General features: G+C 46.2%; 1 protein-coding gene across 1 annotated transcript in view; it reads right to left on the bottom strand.

Moving 5' to 3' along the window:
* The window catches only part of LOC147897235 (ASC1-like protein), a 32,586-nt gene extending 12,587 nt beyond the window's left edge, over positions 1–19,999 (bottom strand). The window contains exon 1 of the mRNA XM_087380973.1: positions 19,652–19,999. Coding sequence (XP_087237099.1) covers positions 19,652–19,798 — 147 coding nt within the window. The 5' untranslated portion in view covers positions 19,799–19,999. The remainder of the gene's footprint in view (positions 1–19,651) is intronic.
* Between the last annotated feature and the right edge of the window lie 339 nt (positions 20,000–20,338).

The raw sequence follows: 20,338 nt of genomic DNA, 5'->3' as shown, positions 1-20,338 counted from the left end.
CAAACTTCTTAACTTAAGTGCATAGGTGTGCAAGCCAGTAAACAGGCCATGCTCAGAAACAAATATAGAAGCAACTCTTTATATTTCCGTCCGTCCACAAACTAGGACAAGATACAATACCAAAAAGTTATCCTACTAGATGTCAAGCACTTCTAGATCTCTGAGCCCGCGTGCTCCACCTCGAGTAAATGTAGACTCTCTGTCTAGAGTGATCCTCTTCACCTTGCTGTCTGGAAACCAGCCTAGCTGGGCAGCCCTTTGAGTGAGCTAAGTCTGCATGTCTCCAGCCAAGTTCACCTCTAGGATGAGACCCAACTGTTGCTGCTGGTGCTGCTCCTTTCTGCTCCTCAAAAGCTGCTGCAGATGATGATGATCTCAGCAACCTTCTGCCCTAGAAGACAGTCTAGGCTCAGCCTCTCCCTGGAGCTAAGTCTGCAGCAATAGTGAACACCTCTCTCCTTCACTTCCTGTGTCGAAGCCCAAGGAAGGTGGATATGCTGCTCCTTTCTGCTCCTCCCAAAGCTGCTTGGCTGGATCTTTGTATGAGCCCAACGGCCTCCTTTTATAGGTCCCCAAGGGGCTGTCATAGAACCAACCAGCCAGCCTCATCCTGGCCAACCAGTCTGCTTGCTGGCCGACCTGGTTGGCTGGTCCAACCAGCCCTATATAAGGGCCCTAGCTAGGCCCTTTTGGGTTGCTGCTAGGTTGCCCTTAGTTGCTGCTGGAGACCCTCCAGCAGGCTGTATACCTGCCCATAGACCTCTGCCATGCTGCAGCCCTTTGATGGCGCCATGTCCTGCCCATACACCTTCCGTACACTGCCCTGCAGCAGCCCGTACAGGTCTGTACAGTGGCTGACGTCATCGTGCCTTCATTCAGATGCTGCGCAGATCTGCTCTGCTCTGTCCTTAACAGTCACCTGGCCATTCTCTGCCAGATATGCCCTCGAGGCAAGCTTCCTTCTGCCAGATACTCTCCTTTCTTTGTGTGAGGTGCTGCCCATGTGGCAGCCCCTTCCCTATTTCTTTTCCTAGGTTCACCCCCCCCCATGCTCTCCTCATATAGGGGCTTAGAGATGGGGAGGTGACCATTCCAACAAAGGGGCAAGAGGACATCCCTGACAGACTAATCTACAAATCTAAAATAACCTCTCTCCCTTGGCCCCTTTGATAAGCATCTGGATGTGGGCTGATCTATTCAAAGAAGATACCCCTCTGATCCAAGAATCTTAAAATCCAACCATTGAAGTGTACACTCCAAAAAAAGCCATTCTACTTGGTTGTAAGCTTTCCAAAAATCCAAGGGTAGAATGGCTAGCCTCTGGCCACTCTGCATAGCCCAATCTGAAGTCTCTCAAAATGAAAAGATATTATTGAAAATGCTTGGCCATGCACAAAGCCATCTGCTTATCATGGATAAGATCTGGAAGAAATGAAGGTAAACAAAAAAATGATAGCTTTGGCCAAAATCTTGTGAAAGATGTCCAAAAGAGTGACTGGCATCCATGGGGAAACTAAATTATCCAACCCCAATTGGGATAAGATGAATGAGACCCTTTGCAAGTGAATCAAGCATAGCACCAGAGTCCCAAATGCCCTGCAATACACTGGTAACATAGTCCTCATTGTGTCCCAAAAAGCAATGAAAAAAGATGGTGTCAATCCATCTGAGCCAGGGCTTGCCAAAGGGCAAGAAGTGCAATCCTGATTTCCATTTGACTCAAACTTTTGGAGTTTTGGATTTTGTTTTTTTTAGTATAGCACTTAGTGAGGGCCCTAGCAAGCCCTTACATTGGCCCGTGGAGGCTGGCATGAAATAGTATTTTTAAATCTACCTTGCTTCATAGGTTGTGATGCCTCCAGAAGAAGTCATATATCTTTCTATCTTTCTTTCTCAACATCCACACTCACACTCACACTCTTTAGGAGTCCCAGCTCTTGTCACTCTTACTAACCCACTCCCAAAAAAGAAAAGAAAACAAAGAACGAACCAACTAACCACAATATCCAAGACCTAACACCTAGAGACTTTCATAGCCTCTTGAGGCCAAGAGGCAATCAACCAAGGTTTCTAAATGAAGGACGTATAGATTATCGCAACCTAGCCTTAAACAAAGTTCACCCTATCGCCAAATTTTTCCTACACACAAATGTCGAGACCAAAAGGTGGTTGCTAGCTACTCGTACGACTTGATTTGTACTAAACATTGTTAATTATATTTGACCTGTCCCATAGATCATGTTGGCCTCCAATAAACATGAAAATTAAAAAAATAATCTCTTCCGAATTTCCGTAATTCCGCATATGGCTACGTATTGAGATTGGATGGGTGAAGGGCGTACCTAGATAGCGTGCACTATATCAAAAAAGTGGAGTCATAGGTAGAAGAGAAAACGAGAGAGCCCAGACCTTATTCTTCCACAGAGTGTGGGCAAAAACAAGCTCAAGGGTGAGCACAAAAGAATCAGTAAACTGCTGGACAGAGAACTCTCCTCAGAACACTACTCAAAACTCCTCGACGCTCGTCATGCTGCCTGCTAAAGGATTGTCAGTGAATGTTTGATGATGAAAGATGGTGAGTAGGGGAATTATGAGGGGCTGTCAGCCCCCCCTGCCAGACCAACAAGACAGCTGACTGTCAGTCTGCTGGTTGGTCCAGCCAACCACCAACCCCTGGCAGGGCTATACATAGGCCTGCCAGGGTGGTCTTCTGCTGCTGCCCCTAGCGAAGATGTGCCACACATGCAACCCTCCTCCTGATGCTTGTTTGCCGCACCAACCTGCTCCAAACCCATCGCGGGTGAACCAGGGTTATCATCCCTTGCAGCCAGTCTGCCAAACAGCTATACAATGCTGCACAATCATCTTCTCCAAGTACCCCTACCCCTATTGCCTAATGAACCCATTGCCCTCCTCATAGGGGGGCTCACGAGTTGGGGCCATTGACTTATAACACCCCTTCTCAATGATGCAACTTTGGGCCAATCCCCATACGTTGAATGATGTGTTCCATCTGTTCCCTTAGGAACCCCTGCATGAAGACATCTGATAAGTTGTCAGTGGTTGGACAATGCATCAGTTCCATGATAGTGTCGATGATGAGCTCTCGTACAACATGGTAATGGACTTCAATCTACTTCATCTGCCCACAAAACACGGGGTTCTTCACAATGACAACACAACTTTGGTTGTGGCACCTAAGACACGTCCATATCTTCAAGGATCCACTTGAGCCACAACATCTCACATGCTACAATGCAAGCAGCTTTGTACTTCACCTCTGTTAAAGAAAGAGCGATTGGGAGCCATTTCTTGCTTAGCCATGACATGGCCCCTGATGCAAGTAACATGTGGTCGAACGCCTAGTATTCAAGTCTCCTTCCAAATCTGAGTCACATAAACCACCCAACTCCACTCATGTGCTATATCTTATGCCATAAGTGCAAGTGCCATTCAAGTACCTCAGCACCCGCAAACCTGCGTTCCAATTATTTTCCTTGGGTTTTTCAAAAAATTGACATGGTCGGAGAAATCTTCCTTACATGATCACCTATAAATATCAAGTCATCAACATGCAAGATGAGTACTAGCCTTCTTCCTCCTTCTAAGAAGAGGTAGAGATTAGCATCTGATAGACTTCGATTCAACCCAATCTTGGAAAACAATTCATAGATGCTTTGGTATCATGCTCTAGGAGTCTGTTTCAGCCCGCATAGAGCCTTCTTCAATCTGCAAACTTAGAAGCTGAACCTGGCACCTAAAAGCTTGGTGGCTAATCCACATATATATCTAGATGAACCCGGGAACATGCCCAAACTCATCCTCTAAAAACACAACATAGTGCAGTTTCAATCTCATGATAGGCATGCATAAGGTTGAAAACCATAAACTACATCAGACATAGCAGGGACTAGCGATTATGACATCCCCATTGATGTCATCCGCACCCAACAGTGAGTGTAGACCATAGTATAAACATATGCTCTCACACATACAAATCCACACACCCACACATCTTGAGCATCCACGTATGCTGCCTCCTCTAGGTTCCCGTTCAAAAATGCAGATTTCACATCAATCTGAAAAATATTCCACCCATTATGGGCAGCCAAAGCTATCGCCACCAAATGGTCACCATTTGAGCCATAGGAGCAAATGTCTCATCAAAATCAAGACCTTCTGACTTAGCATACCCCTTTACCGCAAGCCTGGCTTTATGCTTGTCCAAACTCCCATTGGATTTGAACTTCAAGTTGTACACCCTTTTGGTACCAATCACCTTCTGCTTGAAAGGCATGTCCACCAAATCCCATGTGTCTTTCTTCAAAATGGCTTCCATCACTATTTGCATGGCAGCCTGCCATCCTCGAACGTCCTTAGCCTCCTCAAAGGATCTGAGCTCGTCGATCTGAGCAACTTAAGCATAGTTAATGGAGGGAATTCTTAGAGTGCATCCAGATCTCCTCGCCCCAAAACCAGACTCAGGTATTTCTGTTACCCGAGATTCATGCAAGGCCCTCAAGTATCATTTGGGTATCTTCTCTATCGATGGTGTCTTCGAAGATGGCTCTAGGCTTCATGCTCCCTCTATGATTCATCGGACTTTTCGGCCTTCTCAATCTCCGCGATTCTTAGGACACCACCTCTTCAAAGACTACGTCCCTGTTGATTAGAATCTAATACTTCAATAGATTGAAAAGACGATCGGCCTTCGACTCTTCACTATAGCCTACAAAGATACACTTTATGCTCTTGGTAACCAACTCTGCCTCTAATCCTTGTGCACATGTACGAAAGCATTAGAACTGAAAATCCTCAAATAAGCTATGGTAGGTTTCTTACCAAAGTAGGCTTCATAAGGAGTCTTGTCTTCAACCGCCTTTGTCTTCGTCTTGTTGGGATGTGCACAGCAATATTCACCGCTTCACCCCCATAAGCTCCGGAGAGGTTCATCCCCCTCAACATGTGCAATCTCATTTCCGTGATTGTCCAGTGCTTCCTTTCAACAACTCCGTTTTGTTGTGATGTGCGGGCTATAGTGAGTTGTCTCTTGATCCCATGTTTCTTACAGAAAGCATTGAATTTTGTTGAAGTGAACTCCCCCCCACGATCAGTTCGGAAGGCGTTGACAAACTTGCTTGTTTCCTTTTCTACCTTGGCCTTCCATCCCTTGATTTTATCAAAGGCTTGCGACTTCTTAGCCAAGCAATACACCCAAACCATCCGACTGTAATCATCAATGAATGTAAGAGAATATCGAGAACCTACAAATGAATTTATACACACAGGCCTACATGTGTCGGCAGAAGTATGATTGGAGTATGTTTCAGCCATATGTGACCCTAATTTTACCCAAAAAAGATCAGAAAAATATACATTGTACACATTAAATTGACATAGAGCTACAAAACTTTCAGCTTGAAACTTGAAACTTGTATTAAATTTGAAAGTCATGACTCATGATTCATGAAAGAGTCCAAACGCCAGAGACCAAAGTCATCTGGATTCTAATACATAGTGTCAATGATAGATCATAGATCAATACTACGCCAAAACATCACGATCAAAGGAAGTAGGTACTACAACAAAACATCATATAAGAAAAGGCTGCCACAGCCCGGAAATAAAGCTGAAGCTTGAAGCCTGAAATGCATCACGATTCACAATCGATGAGGCTCAAGCCTCAAGCTGGAGCTTCATCCTCATCCTCTTGCTCATCCTCATCCTCATCCTCATCATCATCATCATCATCATCATCATCATCATCATCATCATCATCATCATCAGCAGCAGCAACAGAAGAAGCATCAGAGGCCACACCACCCTCCTCATCCTCCTCCTAATCACTATCATCCTCATCTACGTCGCCATGGGACTCCAAAAGGCTAGAGTTGCTTGAAGCTGCAGCAGCATCCATCCTTCCTGTAACAATAGGGGCAATCTCTTCTCCCTTTGTATCTGCTTGCAAGCAAGCAGCTTCTGATCATCCTTCTCCTTGTTTATCATTTCCAGGGTCACTTCTATCTTCTGAAATCCCTTTCCTTGATTTTGGAGATGAGACGCAAATTAGTATGGATGTATACTAATTTCTAAGTATTCTTTGGAAGCAGCCTATTCCTTCTTTCAGTATGGATAAGAGAGAATGTGCTCCAATTCCTCACAAGGAGAAGCACATGTGCCTTGCGAGAGCATTCGAACAACTAACCACTGCAAATTTGGTGTGTGAGCCCGAAAAGTCTCCCACCATTTCACCCCTTGGTGCATTCTCTTTTCATCCTTCGCAATCGCATGAGAAAATATGCCTGACATGGACTTGTAAATATCCAATTCATCACATAAGGTGCTTGGCTCTCAACATCATACTTCATGCACTGCTCAATAACATTTATCCACCCTTCATGCACCTCCTTGTCACCATCTGGATTTTTCTCTCTCCAAATAGGATGGAGAACAAAACCTACCACATGCAATGGAGAGTGCATCAAATCCCACCTATCAACACACAAGGCTCTGACATTAGCTAGCTTTGAGGAGTCAACCCCACCAATTGTTGCTATCTTCTCCACCATCCAATCAATGAGCTCATATACAAGTCCCATGGTAACCCCTTCACTATCAGCCAGGCGAAGGATCTTCAAAATAGGTGCACAAAGATTCACAATGAGTCTTGCATCCAGCCAAAATGAAGCACCTAATATAATAGAAGGCACCGTAGCTTTCGCAGAGTGTGATACCTTCTTTCTGGAATACTCATCACTGACAACCATGCGGGGTAATCCATTATATACCCTCTCATCCAACAAGTTTGCTAGCATGATAAACATGTAAGCAAACTATGTGTGTGCAGGTTTTACCAATTCCTTTTTGCTGAACTTTCTATACATTGCTAACACAGTGTGTTTCCGGATAACAAATGTCACAATCATGTTAGCATGTACCAACACTAGCTTGACCCATGTAAGCTCTCCAATGTCCTCAAACAGGAGGTCAAGGCAATGGCATGCGCATCTAGTATAGAAAATATGGGGTCACTCTTCCTCCACCAATTCTCCTACGCGCACATAGTTACAAACTTACATGCATTGTCCATACACACCTACTCCACATTTTCAACCCCAACATCAAGAATGGCATATTTCAATATCCCAAAAACATACTCCCCTGACTTATATTGTCCACTTGTGTCAACTGACTTCAAGAAGGCTGAGCCAAACATGCATGAGATCATGATATTGATTATAGGCTGGCACTGAGTGTGAGACCACAGCCATCACAAGTTATGCTGCAGCCATATTTTTCAACTTATCCTGGAGTTGTAGCATCTCTTGATCTATTCATCCTAGTTCATTATTTAGCTCCTTCGTGCGCAAAACGTTGTAGGATGGAGGCTTGAAGGTAGGCCCAACTTGGCTAATGGCACGGACCATCTCCAAAAAATAAGGGCTCCTCACCTTCCAATGAGGAATGTCCTCTGCAAAGAAAAAGCGACGGAGAGCAATGTATGCATCCTTCCGTGCCTATGACTCCCATGCCTTGGACCTTGGCCAAGGCTCCCTTTGACATTTTCTGTTTCTTTTGTTTTGGCTCATATGCAGATGCACTTCCACTTGCACTACCACTCACTGAGGCATCCCCCAAATCAGCCAGATCTGCATCAATCTGAGCTGCAACTATTTTCAAGAGCTGCCTTTCCCTGCAATCTTCGACAAGTATCTTTCACATTTTCGGGAGGAGCAATACACTTCTCAACCCCTAAGCCCCCAAGCCCAAGAAAATGTGCCCTTATATTTATGAGGGCAGTATTTGCATTGACAAGTGTACTGGCCCTTCCGCAAAGGCTTCAATGCCTCTACAAATTCCCATTCTTCTCCTTTTTGTCTTCCCATTTGCAGACCTGCAAGCTGCAAATTTGCAAAAGAGGACAAATAAGGCAAAGGAGCAATTTGCAAAAGAGGAGTTGAAGCCATGTTGAAGATATCCATCAACTAGTTACTAAACTAGAGTAGTCAGAAGAGAACAGCCATAGCTGCTCGAATTTGGAAAATTGGAAAAGAGAGCCGCCATAGCCATACCTTGACGTTCGGAGCAGGTGGAGATGCAAGGTGAATTGCTCAGGGAAACTACCTATTGAAGAAGGGGAAAAGGGCTACTTATATAGGCCCTTCAGACCACAGCCAAGTTGGCCAGCAGTCAAAACGTACAAACGAGTCACGATGTACGAACGAGTCAAGAGTCAGGACAGTACAGCGTATAGATTAGAAAATGCATTGAAAATCGTGTTTTCTAAGGTTTGGACACCTGATTTGTTTGCCCCAAAAAAGTCTACGTATACGGATGGCGTACGAAAAATCATCTGACCGCGTATGGACCAAACTATGTCTTAATCCTCCCATGCTTCGAGCTCGTTTGGATCTATAGAAAAAATGACTTTATTCAATGCATCCTTGATGTCTGTAGATAACTATGGGCTTCAAGTTCACCCCTGTTGTGATCTTTCAGAGTTTCCTAGCCTCGAGATGGCTACAAATCTTCACCTTCTGGATGACATAGTCCCTCCCATCAAGCTTTCCCCTCTCTCCAAAATTAGGGATCATCGTAGATGGCGTGGTTGTGTGCACGGTAACCATAGACACACACCAAACTGGAAAGGAGAGAGAGAGATGAGAGAGTTGCAAGTGATCTCAGGAAAAACCCCTGTCCAGTGGGGGAAACCTCTGGCTATAAATGGTTGAATTGCTCCACAATGAGATGAAATGAGAGGAAAGGAGGGGGGCCCTATATATAGCCCTAGACCCTCCCCTGGTCGGCTACAGCAATAGAGCCGATCCCCTGCTCTAGGGGTGGACCAGCAAGTAGGGTCGACCAATCCACCTCTAGCATCCATGGGCTGCTGCATAGCCCTATAAAGGGACTGCTCCCCTGCTGTGCCTAGCCCGACTAGGTGCCCTACAGGCCAACATACTCAGCCCTACAAAGGCGGCTGTAAGGCAGCCATAGAGGGGCCTCTACCCCCTGCTCAACAGAGCCGACCTGCCCTGCCACTGCCAGCAGCCCTAGAAGGACTGCCACGCAACCTATAGGGGCTGCCTCCTGCCCTATGCCTCCCAACCAGCAGGCGTAGGTGGCTGACTAACAGGTCGGCCCACTTCAGCCTGAGAAAAGGCACCACATGAGTAGCTCTCTGGCTCCAGGAGCAGCCACACATGTCTCCAAACCTGGCTAGACAAATGGCAACCATCCTACCCTAGACTACACGGGGGCGGGCACAACCACAAGCAAAGGCCCCCTATCCTCTCTCTGGGTGGGCACACCCACAAGCAAGGCCCTGTCTCTCTAGAGTGACATCAGAAGATGTTGACCTCCAACACACCCTCTCTCAAAACCTGGATGGAACTCAGGTGCTAGGGAGTTGGGTATGCCACTGGAACAACTAGAGGAATCCGTCGTGTGATGCTCCATTGCTGAAGACTGCCACAGGTACTGTCAAAGAAGCCCCCTCGTGGCATGAACTGTCTCAGCACGATAAGTGGAAACCTGGTACTGTTGCACCCAGGCCACAGGTGCTAGATACACTCCTCTCCGGTACTTGTACAATAAGTCATCTATTACAACAATACAAAGGGCATATAGCAGCTCACAAGGATCAATCAATTGTGTCTACATTCAAGCACAAGCACTCTTCAGACCCATCCTAATCTTTTTGCAAGAAGAAATAGATTCACCCATCCTAATCTCCAACATCTTATCACACAATAGCTACAGCAGAACACAAGGAAACCCCCTCTAGATCTGCCAAGTCATAACATCCAAACAAAATACATCCTGGGAACATACTACCACCTGAGTCGGTGGGAACAACTATTCAAGGCTCAAGGTCCTGCCTGAAAGCCTACCTCAATCAAAAGACTCCATTGCCACTGCACCTGTCTGGCAGGTACCACTACCACAAACCAGCAAGCAATCCTCCGTCGGGAACAGAAAGCTACCTAGCAACGCATCCTGCCGCGTGCTACTAGAAGACTGGAATAAACGTCGTAGCGACAGTAACACTATCCTACTGGTCCCCTCACTGTTCCCTCACTGTTCCTTTGAGAATACTGGTCCCCTCACTGTTCCTTTGAGGACACTGCCGCCAGTAGTGACCTTTCTGGCCACATTAGTTACATGTACGTGACACCTTGAGTGCTTCCTGTTCCTCACCTGTCAACTTCTTTCATCCTTTCTGTTCAGCTGCCAAAGCCTCAGGTTGACTCTCATAGGTACGATCTAAAAATCTCTCCTCTTGGTCAAGCACCATCTGGACCAATCCCTCCCATGTCAACACATTCATCCTTCCGCTGGTTATCAAGGGCGATAGCTGGGACGAGTTATGGCCACGTCCTCGGAAGATATATGCTTTCCCCGCTTGGAGGATCTCTTGCTGAAGTTCATGTAACTTGTTGATGTGCTCCCGCACTTGGTGTTGGCAGCCGCCGCATGGTTGCCACATGTCAAGGTGGGCGCCGAGTACGGGGGGTCACCAAGCCACGCCACAGCCTCTCCCTGTCCAAAAAGCCGACAGGACTTCGGGAGAGGGGCTTATCACCTCAATACATCCAAGGAACCCTTGATGTCAATTATGTTTATCGGATTCATCCTTCTTTTGTCCACGTGTCTTCACGTGCTAAGGAGCCTCTTTTCACCTCTCCAATATGCAATTAATCCAAGGTACCATGAGGAGGTTTGGACCACACACAGGCCCCAATGGCCATAACTCCAACAGTCCCCCATGGGCCAAACATCCGAAACAGCAATTCAACAACTTGGTGCCATTAATGCAAGCCCCCACAAAGGTCAACCCATGTAGGGTTGCAAGAGCCACCACAAACCTGCCCGTCACACACACACACAGCCAACAAAATACGCGGACTGCACAAGCCATCACCCCTGCATCAAACGCCTCGAAAACCATATTACGGTCTGCAACAAAATCTATCGGAAAGTACTTGGATCTCGCCCGTCAAGACTGACCTCGCTCTGATACCATTGTTGGTAGCCGCCGCATGGCTGCCACATGTAAGGTGGGCACCAAGTACGGGGGATCCCAAGCCCCCGCCTCCTAGCCACGCCACAGACTCTCCCTTGTCAAAAAAACCGGCATGACTTTGGGAGGGGGACTTATCACCTCAATATATCCAAGGAACCCTTCATGTTACTTATGCTTATGGGATTCATCCTTCTTTTGTCCATGTGTCATCACACGCTAAGGAGCCTCTTTTTACCCCTCCAATATCCCTATTAATCCAAGGTACCATGAGGAGATTTGGACCACAGACAGGCCCCAATGGCCATAACTCCAAACACTTGGGATCGAACAATCTCATCTCGACTTCCAAGGAAACCCTCTCCATGGGAGAGGTTTGATTGTACAGCGACAACAAATGCTCCCAGATACTCTTGGCCACCGTCGTGTACTTCATGTGATTAATTGCATGAGGAGTACAGTTAACAAAGATAAACCTTGCCCTTGCATAGACACGATCCCACAAGTGATGCTCCCAGATACTCTTGGCCACCGTCGTGTACTTCATGTGATTAATTGCATAAGAAGTACAGTTAACAAAGATAAACCTTGCCCTTGCATAGACACGATCCCACAAGTGAGACAGGGTCTCAGCCTCCTACTCCAAGATGCCAAGGTTGGACGCAAGGGGATCGGGCCTAACGACTCCCACCAAAATGAAGTCCGCCAGATCATACGACTGTAGCACAAACTCCATCATGACCTACCAACACTGTAATTGAGTCCATCCGATTGACGGTCGATCCAGAAGGTGGGAAAAACTAGAGTTTTGGCCTTGCTCTCCACCATCTCAGTCAGGGTCGACATGTCGGAGTGAAGAGAGAATGAAACTGAGAAAGAAAGAAAGTTTATTAATGTTCACGGGAGACCATAGGTCTATGGGACAACAAAGAAACCTCCAAACTAATACAACTGATTTAGGAGGGCACAAGGCAGCTCCCAAGGAGTGCAAAGAGCAACTATTTAGATTACCTACATAGTAGATTGAAATAAAAGAGAGATAATCGACCACACATCACTTTAAGATTGAGAGTCTTTTGATTTTGATTTAAACTCCTTGATGAGGGCTATACCCTCACAATATACTACCCATTTTCCTTCCTTCCTAGCAGCCCTAACCTTGGCTAGTTCTGTTGCTTTTTGGGTGAGTTCTTCGGCTATCCAAATCTTAGTAACTTTCAGCTTGTATGATTGGCGTAGGAGCTTTAGTCGTATATTCCTTGAAGTAACTGTGAGTACAGCATGTCCTTTTGAAATTATGAATATTAGTCACGGAATCCTTGTCAGCATCTCCCGCCCATTCAATGCTAGGAGTAGCTGCTTTGATGTTTGCTAAAGTGTCATTGTATGAGTCCTCAACCTTGAACCAACCTTCTGGAAGCCCCACAATCCTGATCTTCAATGCATTCTCTCGTTTGGATTCGTGTTCCGTGATTTCTGCTTGGATATCAGTCTTGCTTGCCTTTGTGTCTACCTTTTTTCATGTTTTGTACCTCAGCTTGTACAAGATCCTTCACTGTAGAAAGTAGTTGAGGGTAAGGAGGGGAAGCCTTGTATGTCTGCATTGCCTCATCAGCCACATCCTGTTTACCAGATCCTTTGAAAGCATGTACTCAAGCTGTGAGAGCGTCTACTTGTCACTGTAGATCTCTCACGCGTTGTAGAAAATAAATATGATCGTACTGTCCAAGGATAGGTCGGTGGTATTGGGGTTACAGTAGAGGGAGATTTCGAAGATAGATCAGGCCATTCCATTTGAGCCATATCTAAAAGTCACACCCTGGCTGAAGCCAACCCCCGGGCTGGGCTGGGGGTTCATCCCAGCTCGGGGTTAGGGGACGGAGAGAGAGTCTTTGACGGAGAGGTTGACAAACGAAGAAGTTGACGAGCTGACTACAAGCAACAACGGCAGAAGAGAGCGTGGATGGGGATGGACGGATAGAAGGGGAGAAGAGGGCCGGATACGGTGATGAAGAGGCTACGAGCCTACAAGACCTTCACACCCCACTGTCCCGCCCTTTAGAAAACCTCACGTCAAATCTGAAAACACCCTTCAAAGTCTGCGTACCTTCCCTGACTCCCAACAGTGCACACTTCACACAATCCTCCTCACAAACACCTCCGAACAACAGCCCTAAACCTCCTCTCTGTTTGCTGGCTCAACACTCCCTCCACACCTCGGGTCTCTAGCCAATCGTGGCTCTGATACCATGTGAGAAGTGCAGCGTAACTCAACGGAAATGAAGAGAGAGAGAGCCAACCTCACACACACCAAACTGGAAAGAGGAGAGAGAGAGATGAGAGAAGTGCGCGTGATCTCAGGAAAAACCCCCATCCGGAGGGAAAAAACCTCTGGCTTTATATGGCTGAACTGTTCCACACTGAGATGGAATGAAAGGAAAGGAGGGGGGTGTATATATAGAGCCAACCCCCTGCTCTAGGGGCCGACCAGCAAGTAGGGTGTGACGACCCACCTCTAGGCTCCATGGGCTGCTGCATAGCCCCATGAAGGGGTTGCTCCCCTAATGTGCCTAGCGCGACTAGGGACCCTACAGGCCGACCTACTCAGCCCTACAAAAGGGGCTATAAGGCAGCCATAGAGGGGCCTCTGCCCCCTGCCCAACAGAGCTGACCTGCCCTGCCACTGCCAGCAGCCCTAGAGGGACTGCCATGCAGCCTATAGGGGCTGCCTCCTGCCCTATGCCTCCCGACCAGCAGGCCTAGGTGGCCGACCAACACCTCAGCCTGAGAAAAGGCACAACAGAAGCAGCTCTCTGGGTCCAGGAGCAGCCACACATGCCTCCAAGCCTGGGTAGACATATGGCAACCATCCTACCCTAGACTACCCTCACAGGGGGCGCGCATACCCACAAGCAAAGGCCCTCTCTCTGTACCCTACCCTCTCTCTGAATGGGCACACCCACAAGCAAGACCCTCTCTCTCTCTAGAGAGACATCAGGAGATGACCTCCCACAAAGTAGAGGTAAGAATCACTCGAACCTCACACACACAGACTCTATTGTATCACTCTGATGCAAACCCCACTCATGAACACAGGCAGTAGAGGAGAGAGAGAACTAACAATTCATTATTCCAAGGAGTCTAGACAAAAGCAAGCTCAAGAGCAAACACAAAAGAATCAGCAAAATGCTAGACTGAAAACTCTGTAGAGAACTCTCCTCAGAACACTCCTCGAAACTCCTGGTCACACTGCCTGCTGAAGGGATTTTAATGAATGTTTGATGATTGAAAGAGGGGCTGTCAGCCCCCCCTACCAGACCGACTGGACAGCCAACTAACAGCCGACTGTCAGTTGGCTGGTTGGTCCAACCAACCGACCCCTGGCCAGGGCTATAAATTGACCCTGCCAAGGTGGTCTTCGGCTTCTGGCCCTGGCGGAGATCTGCCATGCATGCAGCCTGTTCCTGATGCTTGTTTGCTGCACAAATCTGCTCCAGACCCGTACGGGTGAACTAGGGTTATGATCCCTTGCAGTCAGTCTGCCAAAACAGCCGTACACTGCTGCGCAATCATCTTCTCCAGGTACCCTCACCCCCTATATAGTCTAATGACCCCATTGGCCTCCTCGAATGGGGGCTCACAGGTGCTTTGTATGCTGGCGGAGGAGTCAAGTCCACGAGAGGCTCCAGTAATGTACGGGGCTGCATGGCATAAAGCCCATGATAGAGTTGACGACGGTCAGACTTCCATATGCATGTCTGCTGTGGTCTCCTAGCTGTGGCCCTGCGGTGAGACATGAGGCTGGAGAGGGGTCTGAACCCATCCCTGAAGAGAGATGATGACAACCTAGGATCACATGGTACACAGGACATCTGAAAGCAAAATGCTACTCTTACTCAATTTCATCTGATCACATAAGGTGCGTGTTAGAAGCCAATGGCCCCAGTGCAGATGCCCTCTTAGAGACTCCACCCATTCAGCTCACTGTGTCGTTTTTTCCAATCTCGTAGACCATTTGGTCTTTCGAAGACTTTAATACTCTCTCTCTCTCTCTCATGAAAAGCAGCCATGTAACCACTCTCTCTCTCTCTCTCTCTCTCTCTCTCTCTCTCTCATGAAAAGCAGCCAAGTAACCAAGCGCAAATACCTTAGCAAGGGAGGGAGAAGAAGATGGTGAGACCAAGCAATTGAGACATACTACCATAGGATTTCATATCACGTTCCTACTATTTGTCTGGCACCTCTAGATCTCTGAGCCCGCGTGCTCCTCTGAGCTTATTACCAGTGATCCCTTCCACCTTGCTGTCCGGGTAGCCAGCCTAGGTGGGCAGCACATGTGTCCAGTTTGTGGACGGCCGGAAATATATAAGTGTTGCCTCTATATTTGTCTTGGATGCACTATCTATTCTGGCTTGCACACACACATCTATGATTGTGAAGTACACACCAGTTAAGAAGTTTGATAGGCTTCCGCGTGTAATTCCTAGGCTTGTCTATCAGTCTGCCAATGCGGGATACCCTTTGGTGGGATTTCATTTCCTAACAGATTGTACAAAGCAAAAGAGAAATGATAGCACTCTTACTTGTACAAGGCAAGAACAATCACACAAGTTTAGCAATATAAAAATCGGTTGAGCCAATATGAGACCTTATACCACCTAAAGAATACTCATGTGCTAGTTATTTTGCTTAGATATGCTACATAAACCAAAAAGAATACTAAGCCAGAAGAATGTAACAATCTCCAAGCCGCTATTTTGTATGGGTGGAACTTTATAGAGACCCCTAATCCCTAAGTTTGATGCTGTTGAAATGGCCCTAGATTGAGAGAACGATTTGGGAAAAATATTGGTTAAGTGCACATCTTTTAGAAAATGGCTAGCCAAAAACCACTAGTAGATATTGCATCTTGGTGTGAAGCTGAACTGTTGCATGCCTTGTAAATGCCTAATGCATGATTACATCAGCTTGTTTGAGGCCATAAAGTGCTTTGGACAATCAAGCCTATTTAGTCGACACAAGGCAGCATGCCTCTAAATCTGGACAAGGGCTTCAAGCAGCATGCAATTAGCTTCAGGCAGCTCCATAGAAACCTTGAGCAACATTCACAACCCTATCGAATCCTTTACATGTTTTTTCCAGAGAATTGTACCCCATTACATTGGATGTGTTGCATTAAGTGTTTCCCCTTTTGGGGACTTATTGAGGAGACTGTCATGTCTCATATTTCAGGTGGTTCCAAGCCTTAGTACAATACAGTCTAGTGTTGCGGGCAATAGACAGTCTGCAATGTCAGGCTACCTGTGATGATTGTTGTACCTTAGACATTCAGCTTCTGAACATGGTGGAGATGCAAGCAATGGGCATGTCATTCTCTGCAGATTGAAAACAAGCATATGGGATACATGTAAGAAAAAAAAAGGATTGATTGCTACAGTCAACCCTTATGCAGCAGAATAATGTGCTTATAGAGAGAACACTTCAGATAGAGAGGGAGTATAAATCCAAGTACAAATTCCAACAAATCTGTACCAACAGCTTCAGCAAACATCCGCTGAGGTAGAGCACTTTCAAGTTTGCTGATACCTCTGCCTTAGGCTAATCCTAGACCACCAAGTGTCTCCGTCGGACTTTAGTGGCTGCTCTAGGTTGAGCACTCCTGCGAAATCTGCTCGTAAGTTCTCTGCAGACAAACCTCCCCCCATTGCACCACCTTATGCTCTCCTACAGTGTGTAGGTCTGCATCAAGGTGTAGATCCCTTGATCCCTCTGCTCCTCACCCTGAATGTGACCTGCAGGTAGGAGCTTCTGGAATGCAAGGACGCCCACAATGGGCCCTATTTATCAGGTTGGATGGCCCCAAAAACAGCCGACTAGTAGGGCAGATTGGTCATCTACCTGCTGTCTTGGTGCCCATGTCCCAGCCAATCTGCTGCCCACGTGGCAGCCCAGACATGCTGCCTACATGGCAGCCAGGCTGCTGCCCATCTTGCACTCTTTCTCTCAGATCTGATCATGTGGCATCTCCACTTTGTGCCCAAATGACAGCCCTATCTACCCTTTGCTTGTTGTAAATGTCCTATCTTCATGTCCTCCTCATTTGGGGCTCACAAGTTCCACGGAGACATTGAAAATCTCAATTAAATATATTGGAACATAGCCTCTCTCTATAGGTTTCTCTAGAGCTCATGCACCCTTTGGTAACATGGAACATTTTGAGACATCTATTAGAGAATTCTTACACATGGATACAATTAATCTAGGTTTCTGAGTTTTCTACTCACCCCTACGCAGATAAGGTAGACCTGGATTGCAAACGAGCCTGTTATAGTCCCTATAGGTAAAAACTTTGTATTTGGAGAGCAAGAAGAATTATTATAAACATGAACCAGATGTGTAGAACATCACACAACTTTCCTATTACTTTTGGTTTCCAAACTCGAACTATGATGATAAAAAGGAACGTTTTAGGCTTGGACCAAACATCGGGTTCTTTTGACTAGTTTTGTTCCTCTTGTAAAGAATCCAATTCACTTCTATATCGAAAACTCTGTGAAAGAAGGTATGTGAAACTGTCATCCCAAAATGATCACAACCCCTAGCTAAGTTGAAACAAAAGATGCACTTAGTACATTGTTCTTCTGTATGCTCCCATCCCGCTCTTTGTATAAGTACCCACGCATTCGTCTCTATTAGATACTTATAACTTCCAGGTCTCTTCTCTACTTCCAAATCCTCATTCACTTCTTTCTCTTTTTCTCATTCCCAATTGACCAAATATCATCCTTTCCATATGGATCCTGCAATCGTCATGTGCCAAGCATTCAGTAAGAAGCATTTCCTATTCTTGCGTTATTGCTGAATCCTTTCCTCCAGTGTATTCTCTGCAGTTTTAAAAACATAATTTGCATGTCTCTGTGTGGTCTGGTCCCAACAGGATTTAATGCAGACCAGTGGAAGGGGGATGATCCATCCAAACCCATATAAGCAATTCAAAACCCATCAGAGCACACATTCCAAATTCCAATCATTAGAAGAGGACAGCCCAAAAGATGAAAACAATTCATAGACCATTGGACATCATCACAAACTGTCAATTTATGGTACGTGTATATAACAATGCAACGGTGCTGATTCTCCCACACCACTGTTGCAGCTATTTAAAACCCACAGCATCGTCTTGCAGCCTTCAGCACAGCAGCTGAGAGACGGCGATGCCAGTGCTATCTCCCACAGCACCATTCTGCACCCTTAAGCACATCAGCTGAGAGACACATGGGCCACTACTGGCCCCTCATACGAATTGCCATCTGTGTACAGCGGCATTAAAACTTGATTTCCTTGACAATGCTTGCATTTAGTCATATAACATCCAGACATAGCGCACTCCATCACCTTGCAAAGTGGACCAATACTAAAAAAGAGACGAGTGCCATTCTGCAGCACATTCTGCAGCACTATGCTTTTACCAATCATTCTGCACCATAACGCTTTTAACCAGCATACCATTCTGAAGCACTATGCTTCATATACAAATCCTTGTTGATAAAATTTCGGGAGTCTAGGCATATCCTCAAGCGGAACCCTGTCCTTTTCAGTCTTAAGAAATCTAAATTGGACACAACTTTAGCTAACACATATATATATATATATATATTGACAAGTCTGTGCCCATACTGGTCACATAAAAAGTGATGATCATTTAAAATTACAATCAGTCAACTCCATTATGCATAGCAGGACTGGATATTGCAAAATCCACTTTACAATTCAAAGCACCCATCCGTAGGCGTTGATCATTGTATTACTAAAAATATGATCTCACAAGTGTGCGTTTATCCAATATACATTGTGCTCACATTTAGCTTTGTTCAAAGTTTCCAAATATCTCTTATGTGCCCTCGTGTTCCTCCTATACGTTGACCACCGGATCTGAGCTCTCCGGATTTTCACACTTCTTCCCCCTTCTGGGTGAGGTTATAGGTGTTTTGGTGCCAATCTGAAGTTTCCGGTGCTCACTGTTCTGTTGCAATATTTAGTTCGTCATGTCGTCCATAGTCTCAGTCCCATGATTTCAACCTTTCGTGTGTGCCCTCTTTCCCTGGAGTATAGTAGGGATTAGGATGAAAAACGCGACTCTGATCTTAACGAAGGAAATACATGTTGCCTTTACAGGTTACAGCGTGAATATTCTGGATTCAACAAAAACGGGCACTAAGGATGCAACATTCAGGGGAAAATGAACTACTACTATTTCAAAATTAAGGCGCATGCATTTGCAAGCTCGATCGAGCCCGTTTCCCCAGATCTCCCGCTTAAACCCTCTCATGAAAGCGATCCAAGAGGAGAGGCCACCTAGTGCCAGGCCCCGACAAACAGAAGGCGTAACTCGATATCCTTGCCGCGAAGCAACGAAAGCTTTTAAAAACTTTCGCCTAAAGAAGTCTCTCGGGAACGACAGGATAATTTGACGCCAACACACAGACTAGAAGACAGCTAATGCAGTGACAAAAATAATTTAAACAGCAGCGTTTCTGTGTATCGTAGCTTCTCGATTCACACAAATCCTCGTCAACGATAGCATTGTACAAAAGCCCGTTAAGCTTACGCACTTAAGGCGATACCGACCTCCAGAATAAAGCGATCGAGCAAAAAACGCGCTGCCGGGAAGAGCAATGCGAACGCGGGAATCATAATGAAGTCGTCAAAGCGAGGCTCTCTTTCTTGCTCCCAAGCCGCCATCTGTAGCCAAGCCGCCACAGCTGAACCTGCCATCTCCGACACCGTGCCTTGCAGATAGATTGGAAAGATATAGGTAAGATGAGGATCTCAGAGAAGGCAGCTTGGAGAGGGTGGTATGATACGCATCAAAGAGCCTCTGCTGCTCGCCCGCGATGCAATTCCAAGCTCATCCTAATAAATCTAGCTATCTATCTAACTATCTATCTATCTTCACTGCAGCAACTCAACTCAGTACGTAGTCATATGATATGCCTCTCCCACACATTTTACCCCCAGCGTCAAAAATCAATTAATTAGTTACGGGTGTGTTTTGGGGAGGCGGCATAAGGGATAATTAAACTTAAGGGGGGGAGTATTAATTAAGGGTAAGGGGGGGGTGGGAGGGGGAGCATTAAAGAGGGGGGAGGGAGAGAAGCTTACATGAGAGGGGAAGGAGTTCCCCAGACTCAGAGAGAAGAGAGAGTTGTGTAAAGAAAGTAATGAAGTAGTAGTACACGAAGGATCTTTAAAATTGTCAATTTCCCTTCCTTGGGTAGATTGCTCGTTGCATTTAGCACATTGTACATTGCATTC

Source organism: Dipteris shenzhenensis, chromosome 10, assembly GCF_047967505.1.
Source record: "Dipteris shenzhenensis isolate YYH24624 ecotype China chromosome 10, Dip_SZ_1.0, whole genome shotgun sequence".
NCBI classification, from domain to species: domain Eukaryota; kingdom Viridiplantae; phylum Streptophyta; class Polypodiopsida; order Gleicheniales; family Dipteridaceae; genus Dipteris; species Dipteris shenzhenensis.
The sequence above is the reverse complement of the archived record's forward strand: the minus strand, read 5'-3'. Positions and strand labels throughout refer to the sequence as shown.